Source organism: Leguminivora glycinivorella, chromosome 14 (assembly GCF_023078275.1).
Source record: "Leguminivora glycinivorella isolate SPB_JAAS2020 chromosome 14, LegGlyc_1.1, whole genome shotgun sequence".
Classification (NCBI taxonomy): domain Eukaryota; kingdom Metazoa; phylum Arthropoda; class Insecta; order Lepidoptera; family Tortricidae; genus Leguminivora; species Leguminivora glycinivorella.
This window is the reverse complement of record NC_062984.1, coordinates 13,218,228-13,240,995: the sequence shown is the minus strand read 5'-3', so window position 1 is coordinate 13,240,995 and position 22,768 is coordinate 13,218,228. Positions and strand designations below refer to the sequence as shown.

The 22,768-nt window shown below is 38.6% G+C and overlaps 1 protein-coding gene across 2 annotated transcripts in view; it reads right to left on the bottom strand.

Moving 5' to 3' along the window:
• LOC125233342 (Down syndrome cell adhesion molecule-like protein Dscam2) overlaps positions 1-22,768 on the bottom strand; it is a 92,076-nt gene that overhangs the window by 28,520 nt on the left and 40,788 nt on the right. The window contains exons 4-18 of one of the 2 annotated variants that reach the window (XM_048139324.1): positions 15,167-15,325; positions 7,520-7,645; positions 7,127-7,232; positions 4,690-4,894; positions 3,843-4,062; positions 3,453-3,600; positions 3,140-3,306; positions 2,966-3,056; positions 2,572-2,750; positions 2,333-2,478; positions 2,109-2,244; positions 1,887-2,006; positions 1,417-1,602; positions 969-1,113; positions 213-370 (exon numbers count right to left, since the gene is read on the bottom strand). In XM_048139324.1, coding sequence (XP_047995281.1) covers positions 213-370; positions 969-1,113; positions 1,417-1,602; positions 1,887-2,006; positions 2,109-2,244; positions 2,333-2,478; positions 2,572-2,750; positions 2,966-3,056; positions 3,140-3,306; positions 3,453-3,600; positions 3,843-4,062; positions 4,690-4,894; positions 7,127-7,232; positions 7,520-7,645; positions 15,167-15,325 — 2,292 coding nt within the window. Of the gene's footprint in view, positions 1-212; positions 371-968; positions 1,114-1,416; positions 1,603-1,886; positions 2,007-2,108; positions 2,245-2,332; positions 2,479-2,571; positions 2,751-2,965; positions 3,057-3,139; positions 3,307-3,452; positions 3,601-3,842; positions 4,063-4,689; positions 4,895-7,126; positions 7,233-7,519; positions 7,646-15,166; positions 15,326-22,768 lie in introns of those variants that run through there. The other variant, XM_048139323.1, reaches the window with a different exon arrangement.

Sequence of the window (22,768 nt, the reverse complement as noted above, 5' to 3'; positions counted from 1 at the left end):
ACAACTTAACTCAGGGTTAGTGGGCTGTCAACTCTCAAATTCCATATGAAACGGTGGGTTAATCCTCGGGTTAACCCTACATTTTCGTTGGTGTAAGTGGACCTAAATAAAAAAGTGTCGAAAGTAGGTTACGAAATAGTCTTTCAGTGAAAGTATTTCAGAAAAAATAGTCAAAGTAGCCTAAAGAGTATCGTTTATATTCATAAAGTTACCTTTAACATACAACCGGTACACCAACTCGTTATTCCCGTAGAGATTCCTCGCGAGACACCGGTACTCCCCCGCGTGCTCCGGACCGGAGTGCGTTATCGTTATCTCTGATATTTTGCCGCCATTACCAGTGTCTCTGGTTTCGATGCCACCGGCGCCGCTGAGAGGTGACATTATAAAAGGTGATCTAAACATTGTATTGTTTAATGAAATATGAGCAGTTTATTGAACGTTGAGTAATTAGTTAATTAAGGGACAGTTAATACTGAAACTGATTTTATTTTGGGCCAGAAGATTAGGTTCAAAAACTGAGGAAGGTTTGAGCAACATTTGGGCCATTTTTTTCAAAGTTGTCCACCCCACTTTTTTAGATTTGGAAATTATTATGTGTTTACCACTCAGAATCGCGAGCTCTTTCAATCCTAATAGGAGAAAAAAAGTGTCCCAAGTTTTTTTCCCATTCCGTAACCACTTTTTCATACATTTTGTATATATGGCGGTAACGGAATGGAAGGTTCGAAAAATTGTATGGAAATCTTGGGACATTTTTTTTCTCCTATCAGGATCGAAGAGCTCTCGATTCTGAGTATGAATCGCATAAAAATACCCATGTTACCAAAGAAGAAACTTTGAAAGAAATGGCCCATTTATTATTCTTGTGAAGATTCGAGAGAAGTATGACAAAACTGTTATTTTAAACGTTAAAATTTCCTAAAATGAAGACAGTACTAACTTTAGTTTAGTTTCCTAAAACTTACTGTAATGCCAAAGGCCGGGAGTCATGCGTCCAATGCACGTGTATCTCGGGTTCTCCGCTTACAACACACAGCAGCCTCGCTGTTGAGCCTCTCACCACCCATCGAGTTTCTCCACCACTTCCACCTCTACTAAGTTTTGGTGGTTCTAAAACAATATTTAAATTTAATACTACAGTATTAGTAATAGTAGTAAATGAGCACATTTTAAAATTTTAAAATGATACTCTTACGCTCAATGTTGACAATTATCACCTGACATTGAAAATAACGTTCACATTTTTCGGTAGATAAATAGCGACTACCTACACCCAGCGTCAATGCTTTCGCGTGTAAGCGTGTGCCATTATTGTGATCTGTGGTTGTCAGGGGACAATTTTTACCAAATTGAAATAGGGGTCTGATCACTTTCATACAACTCTAATTGAGTCTAACGATTGAGTCAACTGACCTCTAACGTCCAAGTAGAAAGTGTGGTGTATAGAGGCGTGCTGCGCGCGCGCCACGCATCGGTACCAGCCCTCGTGCTCCGGAGTGGCAGCCTTGAGCCACACTGTTCCATCAGACATGATGGACCCTCCGTCAGAGTCAGTAGCCTCCGACTGACCAAATAAGACATGACGCCAGTTTTCACCATCTGTGACGACCGGATACATTAAACACAGTAACACAATATTTGTCATAAAATTCATTTCTCCATACAACTACTAAAAAGGAAGAAGGAAAGACCAAGGAGAGACCATACATGACGTAAATACAAAAAGAAACAACACCCTGTCGTATCAGACTGTCAATGAAAAGGAGCTCAAATACTCAAGGGAATTGCTCCGCCGACAAAAGTAGTACCCAAATACATGGTAATGAAATGAACACAACTAAGTATATTAAATTTTGATTCAAGTCTTAAGTAGGTTGTCTTACCCAAAGAATATTCCCATGAAACTCGTGGTGCCGGTTGTCCTTTTGCTGAACAAGGCAATAAGAGGGAAGCCCCAGCTGACACCGAAGTATTCTGTGCTCGCCATACCCACGTCGGTGACTCTGTACAATAACACTGTTTATTATGTTACGCCACCGTTTTCAAAACTAATATTTCCTTTAATTATTCCATACACTGTGATACTAATAAGTAATTAATACTACCTTTGACATTAAGCGATGCAGTATGGCTAACAGCACCAAACTCATTGGATGCTTTACATGTGTAATCTCCACTGTGTGCCGATGTGAGCTCCTGTATGATTAATATAGAAAAGAAGTCCATGTTCTTTTGTTCCACCTAAAAATGTAATGGACATTAGTCAATTGCTTGGAAAGTTAGTAATGTACGAAGTTGTCTCTTATAAATTTCCTAAAATTATACCTACCTTTAATATTGAAGGAATGGGTAGGTTGTCCTTGTGCCATGTGAATTGAATGGGTTTGTCTCCAGAAATTAAACTACATGTTGCTTGCGTACTACCACCAACTTCTAGCTCTTCGGGAAATTGAAAAGGTGCAATTTTGGGTGGTTCTGAAATTAATAGAATTCTTATGTATTTATTATTCATAGGGAAAATCAAAAAGTTTAAAGTTAGTTTTTTACGCAAAAAATCTAAGGACTTACTATGAACCTCAACCCTTACAGTTCTTCTGGCAAGTTCCCCACTTTCAGCACGCACTTCACAAGTGTAGCTTCCTGCAGTGCTACTTCGAACAGTAGATAGTTTTAGCATTCCTTTCTCATCATTCGATTCCATAGCAGCTTCAACTATGGAACCATCTTCCCGTCGCCAAACCACTTCCCTAAAAATAAATTTATCATTCAAATACAAATTTAGTTGCCAAACCCTACTCAATGCTTCTAAGTAAATTTTGGTACTTACTTTATTGGATAACCAGAATACGGACAATGTAAAACCACATCCGTATCAGCTTTAACATGTATGGACGATAAATATCTAATATTTGGAGGACCTGCAAAGATAACTTAATGCTTCTAAGTAAATTTTGGTACTTACTTTATTGGATAACCAGAATACGGACAATGTAAAACCACATCCGTATCAGCTTTAACATGTATGGACGATAAATATCTAATATTTGGAGGACCTGCAAAGATAAGATCACATTAGGATATTATGTATCCATTTCGGTTATTACAGTAGGTAGGGTATAAATAAGTAGATGCATACCAAATACATTCAGTCTTGCATGATGGGCTTGTGAGCCTCGGGAGTTGGTTGCGTTACATCCATATCTGCCACCCTCATCGGCAGTTCGTATGGTAACACTCAGGGTTGATACAATTGTGCCTTCTTCACCGCCAGATAAACTTTCTGCTCTTGTATTTACACTATATCTAAAATAGAAATCATTTAAGTGCGTCAAAATGAAAATGAATACGAAAATCTTTTAAAACGTATCAACTTACTAAACGAATAACTTGGGTTTTTTAATATGAGTAAATTAAGAGAGTTAAAATAAGATGTCAACATGAATTCTTACTTGTCTGGCGCTGAAGGAAGGGGTCTATCATCCAATGTCCAGAGTATTCGAGGTGGAGGAATGCCAGTAGCCGCGCATCTTAGCGCTACACTTTGACCAATTCTAGTAACCGCTTCGCTGAACGTAGACACCAACCGGGGTGGTCTATCTAAAACCCGACCAAAATTATTCAATAATTTATAGGTATAAAATAACATACAATTTATAGGCTTTTTTGAATGATTCTCGGTTATCTTCGTTATAATTATGTTGGCCGGGATATAGACCGTGCTTTGCTTTGCTTTTGCTTTATTGCTGCTTATGGCTTTTTTGACTGATTCAGGATCTATAAACCGGTTAAATTTAAGTGTAATATTATGGGCTGACTATTAAAAACACATGATAGATTACCAGCAATGATCAGCTCAGCTCCTGCCACAGCAGAATCGAAGTGATCATGAGCAGTACATTGGTATAATCCTGCGTGATGAGAGTGAACTGGGCCAAGGGTCAGTCGAGACTGAGGCGCATGGAGAGGTCTCGCTTCGTGTTGCCAACTAAGAGTGACCCCACCACCCCGGCCACCAGTAACGGAACAGTTCAAGTGTCCACTACCACCTGTTCCTAACATCTGCAATATTAAGATAAAACAGATGGATGAAAAATTGTTGAGTGGATTTGTTATCTCATATTTTGATATTACCTCGACGTTTTAAGGGCGGGAATGATGGATTCTAGCATTAGACTACATAAAACTTTAGTCCAACGGAAAATATTGGAAAGCATTGTTTAAAGTGTCGGCATACAATTATAAATACACGAATATCCACAAGTAAACAATTTCATTTAAATTTAATTTATTTCATTAAGGGCCGGTTTTTCAGTCGCCAGATAAATATATCTACCAGATAAAGTTATCACTATCCTTTTCATCACACGTATAAATGACAATGACAGCTAACATTTATCTGACAGATATTATTTATGTGGCGATTGAAAAACCAGCCCTAAAACATGTTTACATGACCTTACAGTATAACCAATGCGTCACGAAACTTAGATAACAAAAACAAAGAGAGAAAAAGACAAAAAGAAAATTAATCAATTCATTTGGGCGATGACGTCACAGCGTGGCTCCGTTGCGTGGCACAAGCTAATTGGACGTAGGTATATTAGCGGAGAAGATCCACCCTTAAAAATTTGCCATGTAAATGAATGACTTTTCCTTTAGATTTTATGTTCAACTTATGATTCTTACCAAAGGGTTAGGAGATATAGTCACAACCAGAGGCTCGTACACCACGAGCCGGACCATGATTCTAGGAGTGGATTCCGAGCCAGGAAAGCAGGCGTACCGCGCCGCGTGGTGCGCGCGCGCATTGGGCAGCACCAGCGCCCCGCCCCGCACCATCCCCTCCCCCGCCACCGCCGACCACGAGCCCCCCGCGTCCTGCCGCTGCCAACTGACGATTTAATATTGCTGTACTACGGGAAACCTGGTATATGCAGAACTAATCAAGGGTTTTACGGTGTAGTGCCTGGAATAATAGTTGCACCAACTGTTTTTTAGAGGACGAGATATATTGTTAACGTAGAAATATATTATTTATTATTGTGTAAGCACCTGTACCTACGTATATAAACTAACATCATTTTATTTTTTAATAATATTTGACATTAACATTACCTACTCAACTACTTTAGAATAGTAGATTGTGTCGTAATGGAGCAAAATTACTTACATACAGGGTGTAACAAAAATGGTGGTGATCCGTTTAAGGGCGTATTCAGTATCGTATTCTCATCAGGAAAAAGTAGGATAAAAATTTTTTTTCGCAAAAAAATTTTTTATCTTTGTATGGAGATTCGACCGATTCGCGCGGCCCGGCTCATACAAAAGTGAAAATTTTTTTAGCTAAAAAAAAATTTCTTCTACTTTTTCCTGATAAGAATACGATACTGAGTACGCCCTTAAACGGATCACCACCATTTTTCTTACACTCTGTATAACGAATCCGTAAACTGAAACCTGAATGTAATAAAGCATTCAGGTGTTAACGTCCAAAGTGCAGTTAGTGACTGTCAACGGCTTTGGCGTCATCGTGCTTAATAACCCCTTTTTTACTCACGCAAATAAAATAGGTACCTGTATTTATTTTTGTTTATTACAGACATACTTATTTACTACTTTATTCATCCATTATCAACATCATAAACACGAATTAATACACTATAATTGTGTTTGTATTTGCAAATCCCGATCAAACTGACATAGTGTTGTAACCCCCAATTAAGTAGGTACAGTCAACCAATTGGAACCCTAGGCCACTGTAGAACTATGTCATAGTGACGTTATAAATCAGATTGTAAGAAATCTCTTACTGCTTGTCATTTTGACACGGTTGTAGAGTGGCCTAGGGTTCCAATTGGTTGACTATACCTGTGTCTGCCGGCCTGGCCGAATTAATAATCGTTGACGCTACGTGGCGATCGAAACATAGTCTGGCTCTGTCACGCCACTACAGAAGAGCGATAGAGAAAGCTAGATACGAAGCGTAAGAGATTGTTACGTTGGCTAGATACCCAGAGGAGAGGGCAATTAGCACTAAATCGAGCGAAAATCATATTGACGCTATGTACATATAGTATGCTAATCACTGTACATTCGATATTAGTTGTATTACTAGTCAATATGCAAGATTTACATAACAGTTACAGTGCTAATAGGACTTGCATATTGGGTGTCGAAGTAATTACAGTAACTGAATGGAAAACAGGAATCTAGTTACTTTTTAAATTAACTTTTTCTTGAAAATTTCCAATGTAAAAGTTAATGACAAGAAACCTTTATATAAATGTAAATTAGGTACTATTAAAATATAATTTAAATAATCAACTGACTCTGTTATATTTGATCCTATTGGTGTTTTCCGAACCGCTGGTAGCCTAGTGGCAAAGAGCGTGCGACTTTCGATCCGGAGGACGAACCCCGGCTTGAACCAATGAATTTTTCGGATGTACGAAATGTGTCATTTAATATTTGCCAGTCGCTTTTCGGTGAAGGAAAACATCGTGAGGAAACCGGACTAATTCCAATAAGGCCTTTACCCTTCGGGTTGGAAGGTCAGATGGCAGTCGCTTGCGTAAAACTAGTGCCTACGCCAAATCTTGGGATTAGTTGTCAAAGCAGACCCCAGGCTTCCATGAGCCGTGGCTAATGCCGGGATAACGCAAGGAGGATGATGGTGTTTTCCGTATATAAAAGTTTAATCATAATCACAGCCGCGTCAACTAGGTAGTCCCTATTTATATTTAGACCTACAAGCAAAGAGAATAGAGTACAGAGTTATAATATTATCTTTGGTGTAAGTATAGGGATCAGTGGCGGGGCGTCGATACAACTCGATTCCCTACGGGTGCCCTAAAATTCTCCTGTATCTGTAGAATTCCATACAAAACAGATCCCGAAAACCCCTCCGGCTTTATTAACAAAAATGTTCACGCCAGCACGCCACTGATAGGAATAGGGAAACAGAGGGGAGAAAGCCAGATCGATCTGTGTAGATTGTTCTTAAATATTAAGTAATTTCATTATCATTAGTATTTCCTCGTTAAAACAAACCTGTCTATAAATATTCTACTTATATCACGAAAAAACAGAATACCTTAAATCAATAAAATACTAAAAATATTACCTAATAGTGTGCCCACTCATGTGCCTTATAATGCAAGGCAAGACCGCCGTCTCGCCGGCTCTTGTCTCTATTGAGCTCAGTTCGATGTGCTCCAACCAACTGCTGTCTGTTAACACAATGCGTAGAATAAGGATCAAAATGTTTCTTATAAAGTGAAATAAATATCATTCATTAGAAAACGTAACTAAATTCATAGTTTAGTTTACGCGGCTAAAGTCTACGGGTGCGGTGGAGTTACCGGGCATTAATCCTCGTAAGTAAGCTAAAGACCCGCGTTAGGTAAATTATTTCGTAAAATAATTTGATTTGTTTCCATTCGTTCAAAATGTTTCTTTTAATGTTAAATGGGATGGGGTAATCGGCTAAATAATTAAACTAAAAAAAGTCACGAACCGTCCGTGGTCAATTTAAGCGAAGAACTCGCGGTGTCTAAGGCGACGCAAGAATATTCAGCTTGTACATCTGCCTGGGTTAAGTCGAGGCCCAGTAGAATGCCAGCCCCGGATACCCAACGGGAGTCTGCAACAAATGTAACATTTTATTCTAACGCCTAAACACAATGATGTTGGTTTAAAAACAATCAAGATTTAAATAAAAACAAAGGGCATATCAACATCTCGCACAACTTTTTGAAATATGCGTGATCTGAAGCACCCAGCATGTAGTGTAAGGTTGAGGCTGCCAAAATATATAAAATAAATTAATAGTTTAAAAAACACTATAAAACACGCTTTTATAAATGCACGTAAAAGCCAAAAATAAATTATGGATCGTTCAAGTTGTCTCTATTTGTGAGCTGAAGCTTAAAAACTATGTGCTTTTAATTATAATATTTGATTGTAAAAGCGTGGGGCGCTGGAACAGGAAAGACTTTTTGTATAACTTGCTGATAAATCAAATTATGCTATGTTACGGGAAGGAGGTTACACAGATTGACGCGCTTACTGGAGTTGCAGCATGACTAGTAGGTTCTACATTAAACAGTCAAATCAATTAAAAGTCAGTGTTCAAAGTAGGTCCCAGTTTGTCGAACTCAGACAAAATATGCGCTAGTAGCGAGGAGAGTCGACAGTCACCGACACTTAGAACGCCGCTTTTTTACGGTAATCAAAGTACAAAAGGGGAAAGTGTCTACAGTGACAGGATGCAGAGTTCTTGTTCGTGGACGAGATATCTTTGGTTATCTTTGGTAACCCTTAGGCGGCATATGTAAACGTTATGTTCTTATGCAACTTCATTCGCCAGGAAGTTCTGATTAGTATTTGTTTACAAGAAAGTCTTTTACAATCGCCCCACGCTTTTACAATCAAATATTATAATTAAAAGCACATAGTTTTTAAACTTCAGCTCACAAATAGAGACAACTTGAACGATCCATAATTTATTTTTGGCTTTTACGTGCATTTATAAAAGCGTGTTTTATAGTGTTTTTTAAACTATTAATTTATTTTATACTTTTTAGTCATTAATTTTGTACGTGCTTTACATTTTTTTTATATAACCTACGTTTCCTTCGTGTCGTTGTCTCGGTTTTTGTACCTTTTGCCATTTTATGAGTAGTGAACAATTACATGCAATGTTTACATTATTTTTACATGGGCAATGGGAGCTGTAAGTTCCTATTTTTGACACATTTATATTGAAGTAAATAGCGATGTAGTTAAAACGTATCGGTTGCCAAATCTAGCGATTATTTACGAATTGGTTGAATAGATTAGGCCATATGAACAAGGAGCTAAATATACGTTCATGGTTTGTTCGTTAGTATCATTTATAAACCTGTTTATCATCTTATTTGATTCTATTGTAATTTTTACTTAGTTGAAAAGTATTGTATATTATAAACTATTCGATTTCTATCAACTAACGGAAATGTCATTTGAATCGAAGTGCTAGACTCTACCACAGCACTAGTTTTTAATGATGACATAACAAGTAAATCCTTCATGATAAATTGATATCGTAAAATACTTCTACTCACTGAGACTATTTACAAGTCAATATAACTAATTGCTCTGGGAGCTGTGCTGTAGACCTTCGCGACATGCTTAAAGAACGCAAAACTGAAAAATCCCTAACCTATAATTTATTTGACATAGGTACTGCGTTGGTCTATCTTTGTATTAAGGTGCTTAGCCCCCGTCCCCCATTTTAATTTTGTTATCAATTTTTGTTTTGTAAGCATATCAACGCTAGCCCGCGAAGTGGGCTGCCTATATTCACTTTTAAGGGTCACAAGAAAACCCTAATATAACTTATTGTAGATACTTAATTAAGTATTTCTTTTTTGCCGAGCCCCCCTTTATTTGCTCTTAAGGGTCCCGGGAAAACCATTACCCAACTTATTTTAAATACAACGTTGATCTTTCTTTTATGCGGGGGGCTTCGCCCCCCGAGCCCCCCTTTGTTTGCTCTTAAAGGTCACAAGAAAACGCTAACCCAACTTATTTTAAATACTACGTTAATCTTTCTTTTATGCGGGAGGCTTCGCCCCCCGAGCGCCCCTTTTCGTTACTCTTAAGGGTAACAAGAAAACCCTAACCCAACTTATTTTAAATACAACGTTTATCTTTCTTTTATGCGGGGGCTTCGCCCCCCGAGCCCCCCTTTGTTTGCTCTTCAAGGTCACAAGAAAACGCTAAATCAACTTATCTTAAATACTACGTGGATCTTTCTTTCATGCGGGGGCTTCGCCCCCCGAGCCCCCTTTGTTTGCTCTTAAAGGTCACAAGAAAACGCTAACCCAACTTATTTTAAATAGAACGTTGATCTTTCTTTTATGCGGGGGGCTTCGCCCCCCGAGCCCCCCTTTTCGTTACTCTTAAGGGTAACAAGAAAACCCTAACCCAACTTATTTTAAATACAACGTTTATCTTTCTTTTATGCGGGGGGCTTCGCCCCCCGAGCCCTCCTTTGTTTGCTCTTAAAGGTCACAAGAAAACGCTAACCCAACTTATCTTAAATACTACGTTGATCTTTCTTTCATGCGGGGGGCTTCGCCCCCCGAGCCCCCCTTTGTTTGCTCTTAAAGGTCACAAGAAAACGCTAACCCAACTTATTCTAAATACTACGTTAATCTTTCTTTCATGCGGGGGGCTTCGCCCCCCGAGCCCCCTTTTCTTTACTCTTAAGGATCACAAGAAAACCTTAACCCAACTTATTTTAAATACAACGTTGATCTTTCTTTCATGCGGGGGCTTCGCCCCCGAGCCCCCCTTTTCGTTACTCTTAAGGGTAACAAGTAAACCCTAACCCAACTTATTTTAAATACAACGTTTATCTTTCTTTTATGCGGGGGGCTTCGCCCCCCGAGCTCCCCTTTGTTTGCTCTTAAAGGTCACAAGAATACGCTAACCCAACTAATTTTAAATACTACGTTAATCTTTCTTTTATGCGGGGGCTTCGCCCCCCGAGCCCCCCTTTTCTTTACTCTTAAGGATCACAAGAAAACCTTAACCCAACAACTTATTTTAAATACAACGTTGATCTTTCTTTCATGCGGAGGCTTCGCCCCTCGACCCCCCTTTTCGTTACTCTTAAGGGTAACAAGAAAACCCTAACCCAACTTATTTTAAATACAACGTTTATCTTTCTTTTATGCGGGGGCTTCGCCCCCCGAGCCCCCTTTTGTTTGCTCTTAAAGGTCACAAGAAAACGCTAACCCAACTTATCTTAAATACTACGTTGATCTTTCTTTCATGCGGGGGGCTTCGCCCCCCGAGCCCCCCTTTGTTTGCTCTTAAAGGTCACAAGAAAACGCTAACCCAACTTATTCTAAATACTACGTTGATCTTTCTTTCATGCAAGGGGCTTCGCCCCCCGAGCCCCCCTTTTCTTTACTCTTATGGATCACAAGAAAACCTTAACCCAACTTATTTTAAATACAACGTTGATCTTTCTTTCATGCGGAGGCTTCGCCCCCCGAGCCCCCCTTTTCGTTACTCTTAAGGGTAACAAGAAAACCCTAACCCAACTTATTTTAAATAAAACGTTTATCTTTCTTTTATGCGGGGGGCTTCGCCCCCCGAGCCCCCTTTTGTTTGCTCTTAAAGGTCACAACAAAACGCTAACCCAACTTATCTTAAATACTACGTTGATCTTTATTTCATGCGGGGGGCTTCGCCCCCCGAGCCCCCCTTTGTTTGCTCTTAAAGGTCACAAGAAAACGCTAACCCAACTTATTCTAAATACTACGTTGATCTTTCTTTCATGCGGGGGGCTTCGCCCCCCGAGCCCCCCTTTTCTTTACTCTTATGGATCACAAGAAAATCTTAACCCAACTTATTTTAAATACAACGTTGATCTTTCTTTCATGCAGGGGGCTTCGCCCCCCGAGCCCCCCTTTTCGTTACTCTTAAAGGTAACAAGAAAACCCTAACCCAACTTATTTTAAATACAACGTTTATCTTTCTTTTATGCGGGGGCTTCGCCCCCCGAGCCCCCCTTTGTTTGCTCTTAAAGGTCACAATAAAACGCTAACCCAACTTATTCTAAATACTACGTTGATCTTTCTTTCATGCGGGGGCTTCGCCCCCGAGCCCCCTTTTCTTTACTCTTAAGGATCACAAGAAAACCTTAACCCAACTTATTTTAAATACAACGTTGATCTTTCTTTCATGCGGGGGGCTTCGCCCCCCGAGCCCCCCTTTGTTTGCTCTTAAAGGTCACAAGAAAACCCTAACCCAACTTATTTTAAATACAACGTTTATCTTTCTTTTATGCGGGGGGCTTCGCCCCCCGAGCCCCCTTTTGTTTCCTCTTAAAGGTCACAACAAAACGCTAACCCAACTTATTTTAAATACAACGTTGATCTTTCTTTCATGCGGGGGGCTTCGCCCCCCGAGCCCCCCTTTGTTTGCTCTTAAAGGTCACAAGAAAACCCTAACCCAACTTATTTTAAATACAACGTTTATTTTTCTTTTATGCGGGGGGCTTCGCCCCCCGAGCCCCCCTTTGTTTGCTCTTAAAGGTCACAAGGAAACGCTAACCCAACTTATTCTAAATACTACGTTGATCTTTCTTTCATGCGGGGGGCTTCGCCCCCCGAGCCCCCCTTTTCTTTACTCTTATGGATCACAAGAAAACCTTAACCCAACTTATTTTAAATACAACGTTGATCTTTCTTTCATGCAGGGGGCTTCGCCCCCCGAGCCCCCCTTTTCGTTACTCTTAAGGGTAACAAGAAAACCCTAACCCAACTTATTTTAAATACAACGTTTATCTTTCTTTTATGCGGGGGGCTTCGCCCCCCGAGCCCCCTTTTGTTTGCTCTTAAAGGTCACAAGAAAACGCTAACCCAACTTATCTTAAATACTACGTTGATCTTTCTTTCATGCGGGGGGCTTCGCCCCCCGAGCCCCCCTTTGTTTGCTCTTAAAGGTCACAATAAAACGCTAACCCAACTTATTCTAAATACTACGTTGATCTTTCTTTCATGCGGGGGCTTCGCCCCGAGCCCCCTTTTCTTTAATCTTAAGGATCACAAGAAAACCTTAACCCAACTTATTTTAAATACAACGTTGATCTTTCTTTCATGCGGGGGCTTCGCCCCGAGCCCCCTTTGTTTGCTCTTAAAGGTCACAAGAAAACGCTAACCCAACTTATTTTAAATACTACGTTGATCTTTCTTTTATGTGGGGGGGCTTCGCCCCCCGAGCCCCCCTTTTCGTTACTCTTAAGGGTCACAAGAAAACCCTAACCCAACTTATTTTAAATACTACGTTGATCTTTCTTTTATGCGGGGGGCTTCGCCCCCGAGCCCCCCTTTTCTTTACTCTTAAGGGTCACAAGAAAACCCTAAACCAACTTATTTTAAATACAACGTTGATCTTTCTTTCATGCGGGGGGCTTCCCCCCCCCGAGCCCCCCTTTGTTTGCTCTGAAAGGTCACCAGAAAGCGCTAACCCAACTTATTTTAAATACTACGTTGATCTTTCTTTCATGCTTCCCCCTCGAGCCCCCCCCTTTTTCTGTTCTTATCTTCCGGCACCATCATCAGGCCTTGAAACCTAATCGTAGTCATAGTTCATTACAAGACTTTTCTAAGAAGCCCAAAAACAGCTATGATACGATGTTCCATCATGTAGTTCCAGTTTATATCTTCCGGCTCCATCATCAGACCTTGAAACCTAATCGTAGTCAAAGTTCATTAAAAGACTTTTCTAAGAAGCCCAAAAACAGCTATGATACGATGTTCCATCATGTAGTTCCAGTTCATATCTTCCGGCTCCATCATCAGACCTTGAAACCTAATCGTAGTCAAAGTTCATTACAAGCCTTTTCTAAGAAGCCCAAAAACAGCTATGATACGATGTTCCATCATGTAGTTCCAGCTCATATCTTCCGGCTCCATCATCAGACCTTGAAACCTAATTGTAGTCAAAGTTCATTACAAAACTTTCCTAAGAAGCCCAAAAACAGCTATGATACGATGTTCCATCATGTAGTTCCAGTTCATATCTTCCGGCTCCATCATCAGACCTTGAAACCTAATCGTAGTCAAAGTTCATTACAAGACTTTTCTAAGAAACCCAAAAACAGCTATGATACGATGTTCCATCATGTAGTTCCAGTTCATATCTTTCGGCTTCATCATCAGACCTTGAAACCTAATTGTAGTCAAAGTTCATTACAAGACTTTTCTAAGAAACCTAAAAACGGCTATGATACGATGTTCCATCATGTAGTTCCAGTTTATATCTTCCGACTCCATCATCAGATTAGCTCAACAGTACCATATTATTGTATTGTCATCGGAACTACATATAGCTGCCAATTTTCATTACGCTACGACTCCTGGAAGATGGTTAAATTAGCTTCCCCAGATTCCATTACATACATAGTTACATACACGACGACCTAATAAAAGCGTGTTAATAAATAAATATTGGGGACACCTCACACAGACCAACTTAGCCCCAAACTAAGCAAAGCTTGTACTATGAGTGCTAAGCGACGATATACATACTTAAATAGATAAATACATACTTATATAAATAGAAAACATCCATGACTCAGGAACAAATATCTGTGCTCATCACACAAATAAATGCCCTTACCGGGATTCGAACCCAGGACCGCGGCTCAGCAGGCAGGGTCACTACCGACTGAGCCAGACCGGTCGTCAAATGTTTGTTTATTTCTAATAAAGCACACAATTAATAACTTCAATGACAAAGAGAGCGTTCCATAGTATACCATTGTCACGTACAAACGTGAATTTTCTGAATTGGCAAGTAGCAGAATTATGCACAGAAAAATTATCACCTGCCTCCAGCGTTTGAAAAAAAAATCGCAACACACAAAACATTATGTGATTGTATGAGACAACCTATGGAATGCTCCAAAGTTAATAGTGACTAGTGGTGCATTTCAACAGACAAACTCATTTTTTGTCACGGTTGAAAAAAATAAATATTTTTTCTACTCCCGTGTTGTTATTCGTCATTTACCGTGTCGTGCATAGATCATTAAAACCCTACATAAAAGATGCCCGCCCCCGCCCGGCGCCCCGCGCACCCACGCATACGATATAGCTCTTAAAGCATTGTTTTAAGGGATATAGCAAGCCGCGGGGCGCCGGCCGGGGGCGGGCGGCGGCGGCGGTGCGGGGGAGTGCGAGCGACAGGGTGAGTGCAGAAACATTGCAGAGGACAAGTCAAAATACAGGAAACAGTGCGAATTTCACGAAAGTTATTCTAGAAAACTATTCAAAAGTAAGTGCATGGTCGTAGAAAAAGTATTGTATGCAACGGTGTTTAACTGAGTCAAAAAATACTCGTGGCGTCTTAATAACAATTTTCGGCTTCGCCTCAAATTGTTACCCACGCCACTCGTCTTTTTTGACCTCCTTTAAACGCCTGTTGCATAAAATACTATAACTCAAGTAGGATTTTTTCCATATGGCGGCTTACGTCGTATTCGTCGTTTGAACCTGAGTACCATAGGATTTGGATTTAAACTAGACTCTCCAATGAGGAGGCCATTATAATATGTCGTCTAAACTAAAAAAAAAAAAAACATTTTTTTAAAGGATCTTACCAGGCCCAAGGTACCCAGGCGTCAGAGGCAAGCCATCCTGTAGCCAGGAGATCTCGACGAGACCAAGCTGAGGAGATACTTCGCAGCGAAGTACCACGGAACCGCCCACTTTGGCCGGGGTCAGCTGACGAGCGGTGTGAGCCAGCACGTTGTCTTCCACTAAACAAACGTATGTTGATTTGTAGCTTTTTATTGACTTGCAATTTATGTAAACACGCATATGTACAGTCACGTTCAGTTTAATCTACACACGCGAACAAAAATATCTGAACACGCTTTTAAGCTCATAAAATATCCTTGACATTCAGATATAAGTTCGTGTTGCTAGTGTGTGATCAAATCGCCAGTAATTAATAACCACAAAATTAAAATTTTGAAAAAACCCCCGACCGCGACATAGTAGACCGATTTTCATGAAACATGGCTAAGAACACTCCCGACTAACTCAGCTTTCAGACAAAAAAAACTAAATCTAAATCGATTCATCCGTTCGGGAGGTACGATGCCACAGACAGACACACACAGACAGACAGACAGACAAACAGACAGACAGACAGACAGACAGACAGACGGACAGACAAACAGACAGACAGATAGACACGTCAAACTTATAACACCCCGTCGTTTTTGCGTCGGGGGTTAAAAAATAGTTTTTTGGACCAATTTGTATCTCGCAAGTCGCAGGGTCAACATTATATATCCGTAGGATGTAATCCTACCGACAGACTCACAATGTCTCAATCATACTAATGTAAAGATTTCATTTTTAACCCCCGACGCAACAACGACGGGGTTATAACACCCCGTCGTTGTTGCGTCAGTTTGACGTGTCTGTCTGTCTGTTTGTCTGTCTATCTGCCTGTCTGTCTGTCTGTCTGTCTGTCTGTGTGTGTGTGTCTGTGGCATCGTAGCTCCCGAACGGATGAACCGATTTAGATTTAGTTTTTTTTGTTTAAAAGCTGAGTTAGTCGGGAGTGTTCTTAGCCATGTTTCATGAAAATCGGTCCACTATGTTACGGTCGGGGGTTTTTTCAAAATTTTAATTTTGTGGTTAGGTTAGGTTATATTTTAAAAGAATAAGATAATCCTAAAAACGAAACTCAGATATTTCTTTTGCAAATACTCTCTAATACCGCAATTATTTGAAGTGCAGATCAATAAAATGCAAAGTTATTTTTACGTTTTCCGTTAAAGATTTTATGTGAATGGCATCCCATTATTCAGTTACGGCATCGCCTTTGTAGAAGCTGTACTGAGTCGCGTTCATTTTAGTAATTGGTAACTGGAGACTCGAGACTTCTTTTATTGCTCGCTAAGAGAAATAAGAGACGAAAAATAAAATTGAATAATAAATAAAGGAATAATTGTAAGCGGGCTTTGTTTACGGCGTAAAGTATTTTCAATATTATTGTTCTTCTGAAGGGTAATGTAATTCAAGTCGGTCTGAATGGTGGTGGTTTAAGTTGATTATTATTTTAAGTTGGTTATGATACTTATGTTATATAAATGTTATCTGAGACGCTCGAACTGAGTTATACCATAAAGCTAAAAAGGCATATCCATTAGCCATTAGATGGCTGAGATACGCGTCATACTCGTGAACGGGTGCCGTCTGTGAAGACCGGTCTGTTTAAGCTTACTGGGGCTGTTATAACTTAGTAACTTTAATTTTAATTTTTATTAAATTAGGACACTTTGTTCGGTTGTCGTTTGTTTCCTTTCTTTTAGTGAATATTTTAAATATATGATTTTGACTCTTGGATACCATATACATCTCTAAGGAGAATAAGATTAAGTATACATTTTATCTTTAGTTGTGACATTTAGAGTCATTTGCACCTCTAAAGTAATTTTAGACTTTTTTTTTGTATTTGTACTTTTTATATTTAGTGTAGTTCTTGGTTGTAATTCGACATTTAGAGACCTTCTACATCTCAATTTAATTGTAAAGAGTTAACTTAAGTTAGAACTTAGAATTAGTATATAATAGTATCAATTGTAATTTCAATTCAATTTTAAATATTTTCTAAATATGTACATGTGACGTGTAGTGCCCCTGTGGCCTATTTGCTGAATAAATTATTTAGATTTTTTATTTTTGCCCATTTAGTTCGTTTACAAGTTTGCAATATAAGTGCACGCATGGAGAGTTCAGAGGCAATAACTTTTTAACAAAAAAATAAAACCGCCTTCAAAAAAAGCGTGTTACAAAACACGGAGAAACTAAAAAGCCAAAAATAATAAACCTTCGAATTCAGATTTCTTATCGGATTGCAATAATCTAAACATCCAAATTATAAACAAATCAATTATTTTTGTAGTCGGTACCAGACCTGTTCGTCGCCTTGCTATTTCCTGTTTGCCCCACCCAACCATACGCAGGCTGGCCCCGACTCCAAAAATAATTGATTTGTTTATAATTTGGATGTTTAGATTATTGCAATCCGATAAGAAATCTGAATTCGAAGGTTTATTATTTTTGGCTTTTTAGTTTCTCCGTGTTTTGTAACACGCTTTTTTTGAAGGCGGTTTTATTTTTTTGTTAAAAAGTTAATTTATTTGTTGATTTTTAGTGGTTCCTAGTGATATTATATGTATCAGTCCGAATATATGTACAGTAGTGAAAGAATTATCCTTTAACTCCTAACCGTTGAGGAGTTGACCTTCCATCATCAGCTCAGCCACATAAAATTATTACCATCAGGCGTAAATACTGGTGTACCTTTGAAAAATACACTAAGAACATTACATGTGCCTATAACATTTGAAGAGTTCCCTCGATTTCTCCAAGATCCCATCATCAGACCCCGACTTGGTGCCAATGGGACCATCTCGGGGTTATACCCGTTCGATCAAAAAAAAAATTTTGAAAATCGGTCCACGATCCTCGGAGATATCGAGTAACATACATACAAAAAAAAAAAAAAACATTCAGTCGAATTGAGAACCTCCTCCTTTTTTGAAGTCGGTTAATAAAAATAATAAACCTTCGAATTCAGATTTCTTATCGGATTGCAATAATCTAAACATCCAAATTATAAACAAATCAATTATTTTTGTAGTCGGTACCAGACCTGTTCGTCGCCTTGCTATTTCCTGTTTGCCCTACCCAACCATACGCAGGCTGGTCCCGACTCCAAAAATAATTGATTTGTTTATAATTTGGATGTTTAGATTATTGCAATCCGATAAGAAATCTGAATTCGAAGGTTTATTATTTTTGGCTTTTTAGTTTCTCCGTGTTTTGTAACACGCTTTTTTTTGAAGGCGGTTTTATTTTTTGTTAAAAAGTTAATTTATTTGTTGATTTTTAGTGGTTCCTAGTGATATTATATGTATCAGTCCGAATATATGTACAGTAGTGAAAGAATTGTCCTTTAACTCCTAACCATTGAGGAGTTGACCTTCCATCATCAGCTCAGCCACATAAAATTATTACCATCAGGCGCAAATACTGGTGCACCTTTGAAAAATACACAAAAAACATTACATGTGCCTATAACATTTGAAGAGTTCCCTCGATTTCTCCAAGATCCCATCATCAGACCACGACTTGGTGCCAATGGGACCATCTCGGGGTTATACCCGTTCGATCAAAAAAAAAATTTTGAAAATCGGTCTACGATTCTCGGAGATATCGAGTAACATACATACAAAAAAATAAATAAAAAAAAAACAAAAAAAAAACATTCAGTCGAATTGAGAACCTCCTCCTTTTTTGAAGTCGGTTAAAAATAGTTATTTATTATACTCGTACAAGGGGGCAAAGTTGTATTTTAACGCCGAGTGTGGAATTGAAAAACGAGCAAGTGAAAGGATTCTATAGTTGAACCACGAACGCAGCGAGGGGTTCGAGAATAGAATCCTGAACTTGCGAGTTTTTTAACACACGAGAAGTAAAACCATTTGCACCCGTGTGTAACACAAAACTTTTCCCCTCACTACAAACTACAACGCAAAAAATGCGTTTATCACTGCTTCCATGCAGTATTTCCACAGGTGGTAAATCATCTTTATTACTAGATTCACTTTGTCACTTTGATAAAAGTCAATTTTAAAGCAGTTGATTAGACTATATTCAAGGTCAAATTACTTTACCCACTAGTGGATAAAATGCGTTTTTACCCGCTGGTATTAAAGGACAAAACACGTATTTCCGAGCTAGTGAGGGGAAATAGTTATTTGTTATACAAAACCAAGAGAATTAGTTTAAAATACAATTTGCAATTAATCGACGACTCCCACACTAGGCTAAGCCTGTATCGTGGAAGTCAGCTACATGCGTGATTTGACCAGATAACAGCGGCTTAAGAATAAATAAATACAAGGGGGCAAAGTTGTATTTTAACGCCGAGTGTGGAATTGAAAAACGAGCAAGTGAAAGGATTCTATAGTTGAACCACGAGCGAAGCGAGTGGTTCGAGAATAGAATCCTGAACTTGCGAGTTTTTTAACACACGAGAAGTAAAATACATTTGCACCCGAGTGGAACACAAAACTTTTCCCCTCACTATAGCGAGGAAACTACAACGCAAAAAAATGCGTTTATCACTGCTTCCAGTAGTTCCACAGGTGGTAAATCATCTTTATTACTAGATTCACCTACTTTTATCAATTTTAAAGCAGTTAATTTGACTTTATTCAAGGTCAAATTACTTTACCCACTAGTGGATAAAATGCGTTTTTACCCGCTGGTATTAAAGGACAAAACACGTATTTCCGAGCTAGTGAGGGGAAAAATCTTTTAAAAACGCGAATTTCAACTTTTAATGCGCTGAAAATTTGGGGCAAAGGTCGTTATCCTAGACATTATTAATTGATAACTTAGCAATATTCTATTAAAACATTTTACTTTTTGAAAATAAATTTATTACCTTTACTCAGTGAATACTTACTTGGTATTATTTTTACATGTAGTCAATTTAATAATAATATATTATATCGACATTATGTCAGCTTCACTGAGCGTGGGAAGACCGTTTCAATACCAATTTATATTTTAAAATACATCAACGTTATTTTCAGACAGTCTTTCAAAGTAGTTTTAACAGCGGCCGGTGAGCGTCAATAAACGAGGTATTCAGTTACCGACATGTCAGGGTAAATCCAAAAATGTAGGGATTATATCTATCTCTTGCTATCCCAGGGAAATGAAAGAGTTGCCATTACTAATAATACCCCCCGAATAGCCTACATTATGTGGTAGCGGTATAATATTAATTACTATGTTAGTTAGTACGTAATTACGACGAAAGTGGACGCTGGCCCCAAAACCGTTTTTCCATACAAACATTGCCCCATTTTCTTAGAAATTTTAGCATTCATGTATCCAGACACAGGTTAGATTAGGTTATTCACACTTTAATTTAATAAAAAAAACTTTACTCCGATCCGAGTTTCCGATCAACGCTAGAATTCGTCTTATTTATTTATGAAATCTGCTTGCTTGGTGCAACAATTTTATTCTTTCGTAGCATTCTTCATTCATTCGTTAAATACGTCTCAATTATATGTGCACTGTGCAGTGCAGTGATTATAAAAAAACGGAAAGGCTTTTTTAAATTTTCCTTCACATTTTTATGTGTTTATTAAAATTCATAGAATTTTCATCAACTTATAGGTACTTAACGCGAATTATTACTTTTTGTCTTGTTAATTTAAATTTTATTAAAATTATTATTCTCTTTATTTATTTTAAGTCTATTAAAATATTCATTAATCGGCTTTCCGAAGAGAGAGTAAGGCCTGATTTAGACGGCGTGAGAACTCGCATGCGGTTGCGTTACATACGATTTTGCATAGGTAGCCATCAAATACCACAATGTAATAAAACTCGCGAGTTCTCGTACCGTCTAAATGGGCCAAAGGCCCTAAGAAAGATACACGAGTAATGTACCAGTGTATTTCATGTTTCAATATTGATCCAATTTTTTTTATTTTCTCATCTTTTAAACCGGCGCGAAAATGATGGGGTGTTATAAGTTTGACGTGCCTGTCAGTCGATTTGTCTGTCTGTTTGTGCGTGTCTGTCTGTGGCATCGTAACTCCCAAACGGATGAATCGATTTAGTCGGGAGTGGTCTTAGCCATGTTTTATAAAAATCTTTCCACTAAATATGTCGGGGTTTTTTCAAAATTTTAATTTTGTGGTTAGGTTATTATTTATTATAACTACATACCTACATGTATTTTGTATGAGTTACATGTAAAAAAAGAGACATATTACATATGTAAATTCTTACTATATTTCATCAAATCTCTGTTCTAAGTTAGTAGTGTAAATACCTATCTGGTGCAGTAGCCGAATGGTATTTCTGCGACGCGAAACGAAAACGAAACGCCGCGAAAGGTACTCTGGCTTTGTCGCGCCAATACGCAAGAGCGATAGAGATAGATATCTACGAGCGTTTCGTTTCGTGAGCGTTTGTGCCATTCGGCTACGTACCCTGTACCAGTTTTATAGGATCGTCATTAGACGTCCGATATACAATGCCGAGAGCTCGAGTGTCGCGCCGTCGATATCTAGTCGCTAACGAGCACCCTCAACACTCGCAACTCTAAAGTACCAACTTACCCGTTGAACCAGCTAACCTACATTTTAACCATTTGTTTTTGTAATAAAATAAGGACTAGGTTTATAGGTATACCTAGATATTTTTCTGGCACGAACGTCACGTTGTAAGTGCTTGACAAAATAAAAACTTCGACAATCCTTTTATCGATAAAATAGCCTTACATAATTACCCCTAATAATAACCTCTAAAATCTTGAACAATAATGTAAGAACTTATGTAAACTATTAAAATATGGTTCGTTTTATTATTATTGTCCATTTATTTTCAAACATGTGACATTTGTATAAAATATGAATGTTATATACACCTAAATTCAAGCCTATATTCTCTAAACAGGGTAGGCAGAGCACATGAAACTACTCAAGATCCAGTACCACGGCAATAATGAATGACATAATTAATGACAAATTATAATGTAATTTATCGATGAACTAAATTTCGGAAGGAAGTCACTAGCGTCACTTCGTTCGTGCTAGAAAAATATCTAGGTACCTATAGATTATAGGACAAGTGGCCGTTGGCTTTGGTAGAATCTCAGGGTAGAAATTAGACGTGCCGTAGCGAAAAAAAATGCAATGCAACTGTTACTGCTGCACTAATAATCATCATTGGCCACGTCATCTATTGCTGATGATTGTTGCGGGGAGGTTGAATGCAATGCAATCAACTTCCCAATCATAGAGATAGATTTCTATACCAGAGTGGCATTTTCTAACAAAGCGCTCACAAAGATGATGTACTTGTCCAGGGGAGGAATTTTTTGTCTATGACTTTCTAAGCAATCCTAGTAGACTGCATACAGTACCTTTTTGAAAAAAATTGTTTCATTTTCATAATCTAAGCTATGCACATTGCACATTTATGCTAGACAAGTAGATACTATTTTAGCGTTCCGCTTAGTAAGCACTTGTAATAAGTAATTAGGTACAACCTTTGCCTTACGAATTCGGCTTCAATTTGTACATGTTCTTCAATCGGTTCTAACTTGCGCGCGACTTACTGATTTTACTTACCATATTTTAATATTT